The 16,368-nt window shown below is 35.8% G+C and overlaps 5 protein-coding genes across 5 annotated transcripts in view; all 5 read left to right on the top strand.

Moving 5' to 3' along the window:
* LOC125866693 (prolycopene isomerase, chloroplastic-like) overlaps nt 1–9,300 on the top strand; it is a 56,401-nt gene extending 47,101 nt beyond the window's left edge. The window contains exon 11 of the mRNA XM_049547001.1: nt 9,200–9,300. The gene's annotated coding sequence lies outside the window, so the exon portion shown is untranslated. The remainder of the gene's footprint in view (nt 1–9,199) is intronic.
* LOC125866695 (prolycopene isomerase, chloroplastic-like) overlaps nt 1–9,300 on the top strand; it is a gene marked incomplete at its 5' end in the record, with an annotated part of 32,172 nt that extends 22,872 nt beyond the window's left edge. The window contains 10 exon segments of the mRNA XM_049547003.1: nt 5,935–6,038; nt 6,349–6,437; nt 6,439–6,454; nt 6,716–6,769; nt 6,942–7,229; nt 7,422–7,613; nt 7,699–7,857; nt 7,940–8,176; nt 8,789–8,930; nt 9,010–9,300. Of these exon segments, the coding sequence (XP_049402960.1) occupies nt 5,935–6,038; nt 6,349–6,437; nt 6,439–6,454; nt 6,716–6,769; nt 6,942–7,229; nt 7,422–7,613; nt 7,699–7,857; nt 7,940–8,176; nt 8,789–8,930; nt 9,010–9,182 (1,454 nt within the window).
* LOC125866694 (prolycopene isomerase, chloroplastic-like) overlaps nt 1–9,300 on the top strand; it is a 32,149-nt gene extending 22,849 nt beyond the window's left edge. Inside the window, exon 10 of the mRNA XM_049547002.1 lies at nt 9,200–9,300. The gene's annotated coding sequence lies outside the window, so the exon portion shown is untranslated. The remainder of the gene's footprint in view (nt 1–9,199) is intronic.
* The window catches only part of LOC125867119 (uncharacterized), a 34,807-nt gene extending 18,742 nt beyond the window's left edge, over nt 1–16,065 (top strand). Inside the window, 1 exon segment of the mRNA XM_049547547.1 lies at nt 15,861–16,065. The gene's annotated coding sequence lies outside the window, so the exon portion shown is untranslated.
* Nucleotides 10,271–15,616, top strand: LOC125868907 (putative late blight resistance protein homolog R1B-23). Its single transcript, XM_049549472.1, has 2 exons — nt 10,271–14,271; nt 14,458–15,616. The coding sequence occupies exons 1-2, from the start codon at nt 10,271–10,273 to the stop codon at nt 15,614–15,616; spliced, it is 5,160 nt and encodes a 1,719-aa protein (XP_049405429.1).
* Nucleotides 16,066–16,368: the final 303 nt, after the last annotated feature.

Genomic DNA, 16,368 nt, shown 5'->3' with positions numbered 1-16,368 from the left:
TGAAATTCGGTGTCATAAGTCCCCATACCGTAAAAAGGTGGTCTACTTGCCTAAGGAAGACCGGTATATATAGCTTAATGGATCCACTAGCTACCTATGCGGGCACATAGTTTATGGGATAAGGTAGACGATCATTGAAACTCATGCCTAACTATTGGGGGAGTTTCTGTCTAACAAAATCCACTCGGTGCTTAGCCTACATTCCCATAGAATAGTTCGTTACCTTGACATTATCACATATGAGAGGTGCCATTGGCCTACCAACTCCAAATTACATTCATTAACACGTGAAAGAGTGCTTTAAGCCTACCGTTTCAAGGTTCATTTAGGAAAGCTCATTAACTCCTCTTGAAAGGGTGCCATGGGCCTACCGGTTTAAGTCTCATCATTAACCTTCATGGAAAGGTGCCATAGGCCTACCGATTCCAAGGTTCAATACTATCATTAATGGAAGGGTGCGATACGCCTACCGATTCCAAGGTTCATTATTATCATGAGTGGAAGGGTGCTACTAGCCTACCGATCTGAGGATTCAACAACCAACAATATAATCATTTAAACAAGAAAATGATGCACAAGCTCTACCAATTCGAGATATGCAATACATTGGAGAATCCTTCATATTCTATCATCAACATTCATGAGTGTCAAATTGAGAAAAAGTCTTTCAATAATAACACCTTTACGTTCATAACATGATCACATTAACTCCATTGAATGTCCATTCATAAAATGTCATGTAACACTTAAATTTCTCATACTATGCCTTCAAGGCCATGGTCACAATGTACAAAACAAGTAAACACCTCCACCTTTCAAGTGGATCATCATCAAGAACAATTCTACTAATAATATGAGATTAAGTCAACTTACCATCCTCCAAAGCCATAATCACCATTACTCAATTCCCAACAATTCTATCACCACAAGGTGATTCCCCCATAACTTGCCCATAAGGCCACAATCCTTAATTCATCCATATACCAACAATTCATCATAAAGAGATATAGAAAATCATATAAATCAACAATACAATCCGATCTAAACACAATTTCATCAACATTAAATCATAGGCATTAAACCCACTTTATAAGCAAATTCCAGGCTTTTAATGAAAACATGGGTTCTTGAAGAAGTTTCATATAAAATCATCTTAAAATCATAAATAGAACTTCAATTCACCAATATAATGACTTTGTAAACATTTTACCCATGAACCCATACCTAGAATAGAAAATAGAAGTTTTGTTCTTTGAAGACTTTTGAAACCCTTTTGAATGGACTCCTTGAAGGAAAGATAATCAAGGATCAAGGGTCACCATACCTTTGTTAAGATTCCCCAAGGAATTTGATGAAGAAACCACCTTCAATCCAAGCCCTAGCTCCAAGATCTTGACCTTCTTCAATGGAGGATTGTAGAGAGAGAAATATTTGAGAGGAGGTGGGTTTCTTTTTAATTCTAATTGGAGTGACTTAAATGGAAGAATTTTGGTCTAGAAGGGTTTTATAATTGCTAGGACATGCATATAATAATAGGGACTCAACTTAGGAAAATAATTAAGGACCCACAAAGTTAAAATTAAAAGTTTTCACTAAACCCGTCTAAACTCGTCCTTTTTGACAATGCTTCACTATTTTGGGCATAACTTTTTACTCCGATATCGGAAAAGGGAAAACTCGGTGGCGTTGGAAAGAGAACTCCGATACCTTTTAATTGGATAGGTAATCGTCCACCTAATTCGTTTTGAGTTAAAAGATATCATCATTTGAAGTTGACCCTAAAAGTTGTAACTTTAAAAATCTTCCCCTTGCCCGTCTGTTCCAGTGGGATTACACAAAGGCTGGTCAACTGGGCAGTGCACTAGGCGACCATAGGGGCATAAGGGTGACTCGCCAACCCCTTAGGCGATCTAGCAGCCCCATCGCCAAACAGTCCTTCCAAGGACAAGGCTTCTTTCACCCTAACTCGCTAGCCTAGGCCCTTGCTTGCACCCTAGGATGCTACCTAGGTCCATTTAAGTTCTAAAACAGCATAAACATCAACCTAAGCTCCCACTAACCCAAACGTCAAGGCTCAAGTTCATTCTATCATTTTTCGAGTCGTTACATCCGTTGACGGTTATTATAAGAAATTAAAGTTGAGCGAACTAAACTTTATGATTTGATAGCTTTACACATGCATAATGCTCACTGTATAGTGGTTAAATTATTTTAGTAGCGTAGCCCACAAAGTAAGATTTGTACAACGAATAATGAGTCTTTTAATTTATATCATCGCCAATTACATTAATTAACCCTATCAACCATGTTATGATTTTTATATTATAAAAAATTATGTACTAGCTTAGTTCATAGAGGAAGCTATTTTCAAATAGTAGTAAAAAGAACATTTATCTTTGTTAGATGAACTTAAATTCTTCTTTAGCAAAATCGTGTGTTAAATTGTTAAATGGAGCATTACAAAATAAAAAGATTGTAATTTATAATTTCTTTTATCAAAACAATAATAATCATAACTAGTCATTGGGAGAAGTTGAATCAAAAGTTACTTAAATCGTGGTTAATATGTCTAATTAAATTTATATTACACGAATTTGAATTATGTTTTTAGCAAAATAGTGAGTTAAATTATGTATTATATCGGGAAATTCATCATTGATCACCTATTTAATTAGTTCTAGTTAATAATACCATAGATTAAAGGGGGAAAATCCTCATGATACTTACTTAAACCATACATAAGGTTAATTAAGTATGTTCTCCCAATGCCATCGAAGTCAAAGCACCACAAGGAGTGTCGTAATGGTTAACCAGATATTATCCTTTGAACAAAAAGGTTCCTTTTTCAAGGGTCCATGCCTGTCACTTCCTTTGAACAAAAAGGTTGACGATGTTCGGGTAGGCTTAATCCTTCAAGCAAAAGCAGAGAAAGTTTTCTATGAAAGAAAAAAAAAGGTACAATGATTTAGAATCCCAACTACATGTATAGATCCCGAATAATCCCAAACCTATAAGAAAAAGGTTCTCCCAATCCTAAAAGAACAATATATTCCTATCCCAAATCTATTAGGACATAGAGTTTCATAAACATTCAAAAAATAATCAACACCTATTTAATTTTGAGTACATTTATAATAATAATCATATTTTATTTTTTGAGTTGGTTTATCATTCAAATTCTTGATGTGTGTCGTTACGGAAAACGATAAATCTATTAAACGCATATAATAACCTGGAGAGACAACCGTGTGTTTGAGGAATTAGATTTTGATTAGGAGACTAATGAATCAGAATAGGCTAATTATAAGGGTTGTTACTTACCATTCCTTATCTAATTACGTCTTATTTGTTTTCAAAATTGATTAGAATGAAATAAATTCATTGAAGTATTTTTTTTTTCACAACAATCAAAATTGTACATATTAATTGTGTAGCTATAGTTATTATTATTTGAATAGAGCACTTGTACTAACAAGTGTTACAACATGTGCAATATTATATCTAACACAAAACGAAAACGATCACACAGTTTAACATTATACTAAAAACAGAAAAACTCCTAGGTGCAAATTTCATCGCCACTCATTTATTAGACCAGAAAGAATTCTAAGAACGATAATTGAACAAACCTAGTTCTTAATTTCGTGTACAATTTTTATGCCATTTTTTGGAACTAGGGGTTGAGGGGATGTTGGTGGTAATGGACCTTGAATGGGGCAAAAACTTCTAAGTGTTAAAGGGAAAAGTGAACCAAAAGGGAAAATCTTAGGCCAACAACTATCATGAATGTCTAATACAGCTTTGCAACATTGAGGACCAATTAATCGAAGTCGAATAGTTAGGAAAGATGTTATAATCTCTTCAACACATCCAGGAACGTGTAACACTGATGCTAAGCATGTGGAGATATCTGGAAAAAGACCATTATCGACCTGACCACCTAAACCTGGTAAAAGACCTCCTCCTCCTAGTAATTGTGAGACGCTCGGAGAAACCTGGATCGATATACACAAGAAAATAAGTGCATAAGCATAGACATAAGTCAATTTTAGAGGATTTGGAATTTGATGAAAAATTGGGAGGAAGATGTCATATTTATATATTGTATATGTAGGATGTAACGTTAATGTATGGTGGACCTTTTAATTTCTTTAAATGTCATTAATATGAAGACTTTATTGCATACATTTTAATAGTAGTAAAATTGTAATCGATTATCTTTTCAGGTTTTAATGTTTTTTAGCATTAATATCAATGTTTATTATAATAGCATACATCCTCTAAATTAAAGAACACAAGAATTATATTGAACTGAATATGTTACAACTTTTATATATATATTTCGTGAGTTCGCATTGGGTTTAGACTAATTCAAATTGGCGTCATATAAAAGCTGTTTAAGTTTCCCCCTTAAATAATATTTTTAATAATATAAAAATGGAAACAAAATAACATTGGAGGTAGAATTTGATTTGTAAGGTGATGTTAAAAGGGGAAAAATTATTTTCACCTTTTTGGTCTTATTTTCCAATGCTCAGTCCGGTAGGCTTTATGACAGATCGTCAACTCTAGAAAATAACAGAAATGAAGAAATCAAATCTACTAAATTGTCTGTAAAATATTTTACACTCGATTGAATCTTGCAATTCTTATGATGAAGATAAATATTCAGAGTTTTTAAAAGTGAAATTAAACAATAAACCCAAATTTAAAACTAGATTAACATAATTTGTTTTTTTTTTAAAAAAAATTCTACATATGTGGAGCATAATACTGCATTTATTAACTAGGAAAAAATTAAATTCGTACTGCAAAATCTTTTCAAATCTCCATGATGAATTTGTAGATAAAATTTATGAATTTATAGTAAGTTAATCTTCAAAGATTTTTTCCATATTTACCATATAAACTTTATTAAGTTCACATTTACAATAATTATTATTTAAGAACCATTCATCGAAAAAATAACAATCAAAAATGAATTTCTTTCGCTTAATCTTCTTCATTCTTATTGCTCTCTTTGTTCCTAGTAAAGAAAAAAATGGTTCAAGCTATTCGACCACATGAGAGTTTATTAGCAAAAAGTGAAAAAATATTTCAACATTTTTTAGTTGTTCACGAGATTTGAAGAAAGTTGAATGATGTTCAACAAAGGTCAGGATCTTCATATCGTTTGGTTCCTAGTGGCCCTAATAGGGCTGAGAGTCCGTCAGATTACCTGCCAGCACCGATTAAGCCAGACAAAAAGTTATATAAATTGAAGGAATCAAGGAAATTGAATGATGGTCAACGAGGGCTAGGGTCTTCATATCGTTTGGTTCCTAGTGGCCCTAATTGGGCTGAGAGTCCGTCAGATTACCCTCCAGCACTGATCAGACTAGTCAAAAGGTTATATTAATTGAAGGTCTAAAAAACTTGGTCTCTAATCTTATTTTGTGATTGATGCAAGGTTTAATTTAGTGATTGAATTTTTATTTTTCACCTAGTTTGGAAGCACCTATGATTATTATTAATATATGTTTATGTTCTAGTTGAAGGATAAATAATATTTTTATTTATTAGTATGTATTTATTTATTCTATGAATCATGTAACAGAAATTAGAAATTTAGTAATACAAAGTTTCTTACCCAGATTGGAAGTCTATAATTTTAATTGTTATCGAGGATTTTATTTTGTTCAAAATGATTAAAGATGTTTGTCTATATAAAATATTTATTTGGTATAATATGAATGAAACAGAAACATGAGAATATAATATAAAATATTTATCTAGGTATTTTGTTTTGTTTATTACTTAAATTTTACTATATTTTGAATAATGTGCAGGCAAGCCAGAAGCAGATATCGTTGTTATTGGGGCTATGTTGTGCTGGACTTCTTGCTAGGTATGGCCAAGATGTTTTAGTACTAGAAAGCCACGATGTAGCTGGAGGTGCAGCTCACTCTTTTGATATTAAAGGATACAAATTTGACTCTGGTCCATCATTGTTCTCTGGTTTTCAAACAAGAGGTCCTCAGGCTAATCCATTAGCACAGGTTATACTCGTATATGTTTATAATTTGGCTTTGTTTGTTCAGAATGCAAATGAATCGAAAGGTACTAGTATATATATAAGTTTTCTTCTTCCCTCGTCTATCCTAGACCTTCCTTCCAAATGTAGTATTCGTCTAATGTGGATAGAACTCGAATTAAGGGCTTTGTATACTAGCATTTTCTTTGTCGCATCAATGTTCTTAAGCTACTACACATGAAATAAGTGTATGAGATGTTAACAAATTTTTACTGTAATTTAGTATACATGGTTTCTTGTTAGCAAATAACTCGACTTATTGATACGTTTCTCAGGTTCTTGATGCATTAGGTGAATCGATTCCCTGTGTGAATTATGACTCGTGGATGGTATATGTACCTGAAGGTGAATTCCTGTCACGCATTGACAGAGTTTTTTAAGGTCTGACCTCCTGTTTGCTTTTGTGAACATCTTTCATAGAGATCATCGAAATTTTTCCCGTGTGTTTTCAGTATTTGCAAGCTTCATGTTGTAACATCTAAAATGTTAGGATGTTGAGCTAGTGTACGATGCTTACAGTAGAGGACTGTAAGACTTCCTTTTTATTTATGTGATCGTATCCTAATGCAACCATTTTATCTTTTAACTGAATGGTTACATTTCCTTATAACATTCTTCGTGATAATCTTTCTCATAATTCAGGATCTAGAGAAGTATGCAGGACCAGATTCAGCGAGAGAGTGGAGGAAACTTCTTGTGAGTATTGCATACTTCTCATACATGTTGTCGTTTCTTACGTTATTGATTGTTCTAATACCCAGAGATGTTTCTCTTGATAGTCCCTTGCTCTTGAACTTTTGTAAGAGCTCTTTACTGTCCTTTCTTCTTTAAAATCTTATCTCATTTGCATAGAGTGTTGTTTTTACAGGACGCGATACTTCCAATCTCAGCAGCTGCAATGGCTCTGCCTCCACTATCTATCCGAGGGGACTTGGGCGTTCTTTCGACTGCTGCTGCTAGATATGCACCTTCTCTCTTAAAATCTTTTGCTCAAATGGGACCTCAAGGAGCCCTTGGTGCTACCAAGCTTCTCAGACCCTTTTCAGAAATAATTGATTCTTTGGGGATAAAAGACCCTTTTATACGTAATTGGCTGGATCTCCTAGCTTTCTTGCTTGCCGGGGTCAAAACTAACGGCATACTCTCAGCAGAAATGGTAACATATATCCTTATAGAAATATTCTACATAAATCTGGTATTAATTAGTCTCATCTTCATGGTTTCACGAGTGTTGTACTCGATTTTATGTTTAACGTTCTTACATTTAACTTAACTTATTGGAGCAAGTATCATTATTCTCACAATTAATTCATACAACTTCATTAATATCATAGTTGATGCTTCATAGGTGTACATGTTCTCAGAATGGTATAAGCCAGGTTGTTCTTTAGAATATCCACTTCATGGAAGTGGAGCAATCGTTGATGCTCTTGTTCGAGGATTACAAAAGTTTGGTGGACGGATTTCTCTCAAGAGTCACGTAGAAAACATAGTTGTTGAAAAGGGTCGAGCTGTTGGAGTCAAACTCAGAGGTGGCCAAGTGAGTAAATTAAAAGTATGTTGCATTGTGAAATGATACATGACATTTTCTATTAAGGTTGCACTTTCTCTTTGTGATGTTGCAGTTTGTCCGTGCTAGGAAGGCTGTAGTCAGTAATGCATCTATGTGGGATACACTGAGTTTATTGCCTCCAGAAGCTGTCCCGAAGTCATATCAGGACGGGATTGAAATGACCCAACAGTGTGAATCATTCATGCATCTGCATTTGGGTTTTGATGCAGAGGTAAGGCACAGCACAACGATGCATTGTAATAGCTTTCGTGGACTGATTGCTTACTTTAATTGTCATTGTAATGGATCTATAGGGTATATCTGATGACCTGGGAATCCATCATATAGTAGTTAATGACTGGGACCGAGGGGTTGATGCTGATCAGAACGTCGTGCTGATATCTGTCCAGAGTGTGCTTAGTCCAGATCTTGCTCCACCTGGAAAGCATGTTTTGCATGCTTATACCCCTGGAACTGAGCCATTTGAAATTTGGGAAGGTCTTGATCGCCGAAGCAATGAGTACAAAAACCTCAAGGCTGAAAGATCTGAGGTACTCTTTTAATTTCTTATCTATTAATGACAAACAGTAGTCCAACAACATACCCAGTATAGTCCCACAAATTGGGGTGACAAAAAAGGGTCCAGCTTTTGTTGTTTACATAGTTTTGTGATGATAGTATGGCTGATCAACTTGCTTTATCATGTCACGTTAGTATGACGTTAGCTAACACGTTGTTAGATGTTTCATTTTCCATCTTGAATCAGAGCTTAGTCACAATGCTCAAGCCATCGTGCCTAGCTGATTTATGCTCTAGATTAGAGGTGGATTCAGGGTTCAATCTTTAAGATTTTTAGAATTGAACCCGTTAAGCTTTTAACATAACTTGTTCAAAACTATAATTTATTGCAATTTTAGTGGACTTTTACACGTAAATGTATACTCCTCGTTAAAAATACTGAGCTCAAATGAACTCGATGACTGAATACTGCATCCTCCACTACTCTAGATATCTTTTATGACATGTTCATTTTCCGTCCATATGTATCTTTGCAATTTGTGACCTTCAATCAAGAACTAGTTGTACTTTCCGTTCTAGTTAGCTGCAAAATTGTATTCATATTGAGGTCCCTTTTCAGCTGATTTTTTCCGTTTACATGACAGGTAATGTGGAAGGCTGTAGTGAAAGCACTAGGGCCAGGGTTTAATCGCGAGAAGTGTGAGGTGAAGTTAGTGGGAACTCCATTAACACATCAAAGATATCTTAGAAGAAACAGAGGGACCTATGGGCCAGCTATATTAGCAGGTAAAATAGCGTGTTCAACTGAACTCATTATTTTTTACTCAGATCACGCTCATTCTAAACCAACTGATTCGATCTGCAGGTAAAGACACATTTCCTGGACACTCAACACCAATTCCACAACTCATGTGCTGTGGAGACTCTACTTTTCCTGGCATTGGAGTTCCTGCAGTTGCTGCTAGTGGTGCTATTGTCGCGAATTCATTGGTTTCTGTGTCCGAGCATTCGCTCCTTCTTGATGCTATAGGGATATGATCAAGGAGACTGTTAAGTTGTTTTTTTTTAGTCCTGAAAATTTTGATTCATTCTGTATAAAGCCTTACATTGGTTATACTTTGTACAATTCATTCTACCTTTGTTTACATTATTGAAATATATATATTATACTTCAGCTTGTACCATTTGTTTAACAGTAACTTTTTTTTGTCTTTCACATGAAAAGAAGTGCAATTGAAAAATAATAAAGGACCATTATTTGAGGAAATGAGATAATACTAATCAATTAGTGAGTGTACCTTCTCCATAATTGTTTATTATATCTTTCACATTAAAATGAAAAAAGAATAAAACTATTTACTTTCTTCATCATTCTCCTTCTTGTAATCTGAAGTGTGAGTTTTTTTCTCTGTGATTTTAATTAGTCTGTGTTAAATTGGTGAAAACATACCTCTTTCTTCTCCTTCCCAGCCAATACCCAAGTAAGTTTTATTTGTTTTTATTAAGATTAACTGTTGTTTTTATTAAGATTAACTGTATATTCGATACAAAGGAAAATTAGTGGATTTCTTGTTTACATTTTTTGTGTTCTGTATGTAAGCAAAAGATGTTATTTAAGAGCATCTGTTGAAAATTAGGATTATTTTTTTTTGGTTAAATACATGATTTTGAGTATAGATACTGGAACCTAAAGGAGGGGTTTTAGAAGAAGATTAGAAGTTAAAATACCACAAGTATAAGTATAAATCTCCATTAAGATAATTTGCCTAGCATGAATTTTTCCGGGAGGGGAAGAGTCGAATCTAGGAGGTGAAGTTTATGGGTTCCTGCAGTGACCTAAAATTGATATACGATTTAATAACTGGATTCTGAATCAAATATTTGTAGGTATTTGATAAAAATTTTAATAGATATATAAGGTATAGGCAAAAGCTAGTAGATTCACGTGAACTCGCCCCTGGTATGTGCTCATTTGCATATAAGCAAAGACTGGTTATGATTGAACCTTCTTAAAATGCACAAAATATGTTCGTGTCAAGCTACCTGATGAAGATATTGGATATTTACTACTTGCAGGATTTATTCGGAATCCAACAATTAGAGAAAACTGAAAAGGTGGAAAGCAGATGGCTTTAGAGTGTTGGTGTGTGATGGAAGCCATAAAACATTTTAATGGTGAGCAGTTTGATAGTTTGACGGATCAGTTGGACAAAGCTATGAGGAAACTATCATATGTAACTGCTTTTCTCGTATTCCTCGAGAAGGCTCATCCTGAGAACGGGATATGTACACAACTTAAGGCCCTATTTGCTGAAGCTCTTGGTGTCTTTTTTGAGAATGGTTCTCAGGTGAATGAACAAGACGAGACAAGTAAGGATGCCATCAGAATGAAGGTGCTGAAGATAATTCGACTGGAGAATATTGCTGAGCAAGTCAAAACTTCAAAGCCATCAAGGTCATCTAGCCTGCTAATTACTTTGGAGATGGTGGAGTCTGTTGTAGCTTTGCTTGATTGTTTTGCTTATTTACTGATTGTATTTGATCCGAAGCGTGATAATGCCTCTCCCGCGTCTATGCTTGAAAAGAAGCTAAGATGCCTAAGTCTCTTCTTGAGATTTACTGCAAAGTGGCGCATTGAGCATGAGAGTATAAAGGATCTCTTCACCTGTGCTGAAGATGTAGGTTATGCTGCAGTTCACCTATGTTTCTTAGCGTTGGTCTACAATATGGAGAAGGATGACGACCAGTCGCATGTGCTGGACCATGAGTTCTCTAAACTGCTGGAAAGGATAAGTCCAATGAACATGCCTGAACTGAGACAGATTTATCTGAACCTATTGATAGAGTCAAAGTCATCACGATCAGAGACAAGAATGGATGCAGAATCTATGTATTATTTAGTTGATGCTCTCAAAGAGGATCTGGAAGAGCTGCTAAGTCATGATGCCAGCTTGAAAAATACTTTCGGTGATCAAATTACTTGGCTCCAAAAAGGATCTACTCACCTTTCTAGATTCCTCAATGGCGTAGCATTTCAAGGCACTTCACTTGAAGAATTTAGTTCTATTCAGTCACATATCGAAGCTCTGATCATTGAGGCAGCAATTGTGATCTACTCATCTTGCTATGATGTCATGACGAATACTGAAATAGACCATGAGCTCTTTCTGTTGCAACGGAAGTTTAATCATGTCAAGGTAGAAATCAATCTGATTCAGCTACTAAACGGTGAAGCCACCATAATGGTTCCCTTGAAATATCTGATTGACTGTGTTCGAGAAGAACTGATACTCTTGGGAACTTTGCTCATGGATTCATTGGAGCAGTGCAAAGAGCAAACTAAGATAACTGATTTTTTGACCCTTAATCAGTCTGTGACTGACCAAGCATGGTCAGCCATTAAATCTCTTTCTCGTGACTCGAAGCAAGAAGACATGGCCAGGGAAATTAATCACTTGCATATTAAATTGCTTCTTAAATTCAAGTTTATTAAGGCAGTGATTAGACAGATGTGTCCCAACATTTCATCATCATCGACACTGGATCATCCTACGATAGATCTTCTGAATTTTCTTCCAATTGACTTTCATGTCATTGATTCTTATTTCAGCATGCTAAAATCCTCAAAGACACAATGTTCACATATACCCAAGGTTGATGAGGTTTTGATGGGGTTTCATGAATATATTCTTGGCAATGTGCTACTGACAGATGAAAGTTATTCGATGTTTACTGTTGCAAATGAGGTTAAAAAGTATTACTATGGGTTGTTGCTCCTTGTAATGTCTCTTGTTGATCCTCCAGTTCAGATCAATGAATGCGTGAAGCAGAATGATTTCTTGACTAGATTTGGAACTCTTTCAATTGAAGCTGTGGATAGCAACAAAAGTAGGAAGGTCAATCTTATTATTCAGTTTTTGACGATTGCTTTCGATCTTATCAAGTCTGAAGGAAGGCTGATGATTCTACAACAGCAGAAAGCCACTTTGGAAGCTGAAATTCTGGATCAGATTGAAAGTGTTCATGAAGAGCTTATTTTCCTTAGAGCTTTTCTCATGGATGTTCTCACGCAACACACAGAGCTTAACGAATTGCGTGATCTCTTAATGCATGCTGAAGTGACTTCCCACAAGTTAGGACAGATCAGTGGTTCTTGTTATGGGAGTTCCGTGGATGGGTCCAGCACTCAGCAAATGAGGCTTCCATTATCTGATCTGCTACAAGAGATTGAGACTGTCAAGGTAGAGTTCAGAAAAGTATTCTTTCAACTTCTGGATGCATCACCTTGCAACATGACAGGTGGAGAAGGCCTTATCAATTTTTTATCGAACCGCCTAGACAGGCTGTTCAACTATGATGATCGCTCAATCTCTTTTCTGAAGAATCAGATCCTAGCAGTCAAAGATAAATCAGAGTACTTGGGCTCTTTTGTTGCAGATATCGTGCAGTATCGTGATATGCATCAAGAACTCAAAGACATCATGAGACGTTTTCAAGATATAAATTATGTATGTCTCTTCCATGTCAAGGGTTATAAACCCACCTGGTATTACATGTTATATCTCTCTGATGTCAAGCAACTGCTCAAGCATATTGAGGCAGAGGTCAAAATGATCTGTCTTAAAGTTCCACATTCATTAGGTTGTAGTTTCCCCAAGACAGATGGATTAGGATTTTTCAGTTGTTTCTTGGGAAAATTGGAGGAGCTGTTGCGTTCTAAGATTGATTCAGTTATCAATTTAAAGCATCAGATTGAATCAGTCAAGGAGAGCTTACTGTGTCTCAGATCATTGATGAATCATTTTGCGGAAAACTTAGATGAGCATGATGAAGTTTATGGTATTATAATAACAAGTGCTACTGAAATGGCATACAAGGCAGAGTATGTCATCGACTCGTGCTTGTCCAGTTCTCATCCACTCTGGTACAAAGTTCTTTGGATTTCTGAAGTTGTTGATAACATTAAGCTTGAAAATCATGTTGTTAGTGAGACTTGTGGAAGAAAGAAGATAGACGTGAAGGTGCGTAAAGTTGTAAATACCTCTGTGAGTCTTGGACCATCTTTATCAGGTAATACTCCAAGAATAAATGAAGAAATGGAGGGTTTTCAGGAGGCAATGGACAAAATAAAGGAGCAGATACTTAGAAGATCTCCTCACCTGGATGTTATCTCGATAGTTGGTATGGCTGGGATCGGGAAGACCACTCTTGCAGAGAAGATTTACAATGATCTCATAGCTACCCCTCACTTTGATGTTCACGCTAAGTGTCGTGTGACTCAAGTATATTCATGGAAGGAATTGCTGCTTACCATCTTGAATTATGTTCTTCAGCCTGCTGATCGCACTGAAAAAGAAGACGGTGAATTAGCTAATGAGCTGCGTCAAGTTTTGTTAACCAAGAGATTCTTAATTCTCATTGATGATCTGTGGGATAAAACAGCATGGGACTGTTTATATATGTGCTTTAAAGATGCTCATAGTGGGAGTAGAATTATCCTAACAACTCGTCTTACTGACATTGCCAATTATGCTAAATGTGAAAGCAATCCCCATCATCTTCGTTTGTTCAGAGATGATGAGAGTTGGACATTATTACAGGAAGAGGTGTTTCAAGGGGATAGCTGTCCACCTGAACTTGTAGATGTGGGATTTCGAATAGCAAAAAGTTGTGGAGGGTTGCCTCTCTTCATTGTGTTAGTTGCTGGTGTTCTGAAAGAGGAAAAGAAGAACGAAGATTCGTGGAAAAAAGTAGAGGAAAGTCTAGGTTCACGTAACGGTGGTAGCTTGGAAGAGAGCATGTCTTTGATTGAATTCAGTTATAAAAATTTACCACACCATCTGAAGCCTTGTTTTCTCTACTTTGGAGGATTTTTAAAGGGCAAGGATATTCATGTCTCCAAATTGTTTCGGTTGTGGCAAGCTGAAGGATTTGTACAAGAGAACAAGGAAAAAAACAGAGAAGATGTCACACATTACTTTTTTGAAGATCTTATTAGTAGAAATATAGTAATGGCCATGGAGAGGAGACCGAATAGCAAGGTGAAAAGGTGTCGTATTCATGATCTCTTGCACAATTTCTGCTTGGAAAAGTCCAAGCAAGAAAATTTCCTTAACCAAATCAATAGGTACAGAAAATTATATTGATGTCATTTTATTATGCTTATACCAACTGCCAAGGGTCCTTCGGAAACAGCCTCTCTACCTCCACGAGGTAGTGGTAAGGTCTGCGTACATTCTACCCTCCCCCAGACCGCACTTGTTATTTTGTTATGCTTATACCAACTCTCATTGTCATGTATTTATTTATTCAGGGGAGTGGATATGCTTCCTGAAAAGCCTGAGGACTACCGGTTGTTCATCCATTCTTACCAGGATGAGATTGATTTGTGGCGTCCATGTCACTCAAATGTCCGGTCTTTACAATTCAAAGTTGTAGATCCGGATAACCTGTTATGGCCACGTGATATCTCGTTCATATTTGAAAGCTTCAAACTTGTTAAAGTGTTGGATTTGGAATCGTTCAACGTTGGTGGTACTTTTCCCAGTGAAATACAGAGTCTTATTCATTTGAGGTACTTAGCTGTTCAAACTGATGCAAATTCAATTCCTTCTTTTATAGCTAAACTTCGGAATCTAGAAACTTTTGTGGTAAGAGGATTAGGAGGAGAGGTGATATTACCTCTTTCTCTTCTGAGGATGGTCAAATTGAGGCATATACTTGTAAAACGTCGTGCTTCATTTACTTTGCATGAGAACATGGATGAATCACTTGCTAACTATCAGTTAAATGATTTGGAAACATTTTCGACTCCACGTCTCTCTTATGGTAAAGATGCTGAGACAATTTTGGCAAAGATGCCAAATTTGAGAAAGTTGAGTTGTATATTTTTGGAGACTTTTAGTTATTCGGAGAAATTGAAGGGAAGGTGTGTTCTTTTTCCGCGATTAGAGTTTCTAAGTCATCTTGAATCAGTCAAGCTAGTTTCCAACAGTTATCCATCTAAACTTCCACACGAGTTCAATTTCCCCTCAAAACTAAAGGAATTGACTTTGTCCAAGTTTCGTCTTCCCTGGTGTGAAATTTCTATAATCGGAGAATTGCCTAACTTGGAGATTCTAAAGTTACTTTTCCGAGCCTTTGAAGGGGATCAATGGGAAGTGAAAGATGCGGAGTTCCCTAAACTCAAGTACTTGAAATTGGACAATATCAACTTTTCACAATGGTCCATCTCAGACGATGCTTTTCCTGAGCTTGAATATTTGAGTTTAACCAAATGTGAGCGGCTTGAGGAAATCCCTTCTCATTTTGGAGAAGCTGTGTCTATAAAAAGCATTGAAGTAAATAGATGTGGATCGTCCATTGCTAATTCAGCCCTGGAAATTCAAACAACGCAACATGAAGAAATGGCAAATGATGCGTTCACAGTTACCATACAACCTCCAGATTGGGATACAAGATCATCTCTTTGATCTTGGCTGGTATGTTCATTCCGCGCATATGTTTCACTCATTCATTTTTTCTTTGTATAAGAAGCAAAACTGCTATCTATGTAGATGATCATTTTGTAAGTTGGAGTGTTCAACTGACAGAGTGGAGACGAGTTGAGGTGTCTAGATATGCATACTCAAAGTTGAAGTGCTTACTTGCCATTTGTGTCCAAGTTCGAGTGTCGGTTTTCACACTCATTTTGAACCAACTGATTCTTGTCTACAGGTAAAGGAACATTTCCAGGACACTTAACACCAATTACACAAACTCATGTGCTATAAAGACTCTACTTTTCCTGGTTTGCTGCTAGTGGTGCCGTGCATTGTCGCGAATTAATTGGTCTCTGTAGAACGTGTGTATCTACTTGTTCAATTTTATATAAGTCAAAATGTCTACTTGTCTATACCCAAAGTTGAAGGGCATAAATATCAACTAAAGTCAAATTAAATGTACGTTTATAAATTATACTTTTTAATTACTTAGTACTCGTTTCTATAATATTCACTGTACATAGGCAGTAGTATTCATTCTATTCATAAAAAAATTGTTATGAAATCTTTGTCTTCGTCGTCTATATTCATACGCAAACTTAATTAGTTAAACATTATTAAATACTATATATAAAAAATTATAATATCTAAATTTACTTTAAAATATTATTATATTGAACTTGATTAAAGTCGTGCAATCGATTTCGAGTATCAACAAGTGTTTGGACATTATTTTGAATCGA

Source organism: Solanum stenotomum, chromosome 6 (genome assembly GCF_019186545.1).
Source record: "Solanum stenotomum isolate F172 chromosome 6, ASM1918654v1, whole genome shotgun sequence".
NCBI lineage: Eukaryota > Viridiplantae > Streptophyta > Magnoliopsida > Solanales > Solanaceae > Solanum > Solanum stenotomum.
This window is presented reverse-complemented; position numbering and strand designations above follow the sequence as displayed.

Bases quoted from the DNA above. Each gene is read 5' to 3' on its own strand.
- LOC125868907 (XM_049549472.1), top strand. From the start codon at position 10,271: ATGGCTTTAGAGTGTTGGTGTGTGATGGAAGCCATAAAACATTTTAAT. The intron at 14,272-14,457 runs GTACAGAAAATT...TTATTTATTCAG, and splicing joins TTCCTTAACCAAATCAATAG to GGGAGTGGATATGCTTCCTG.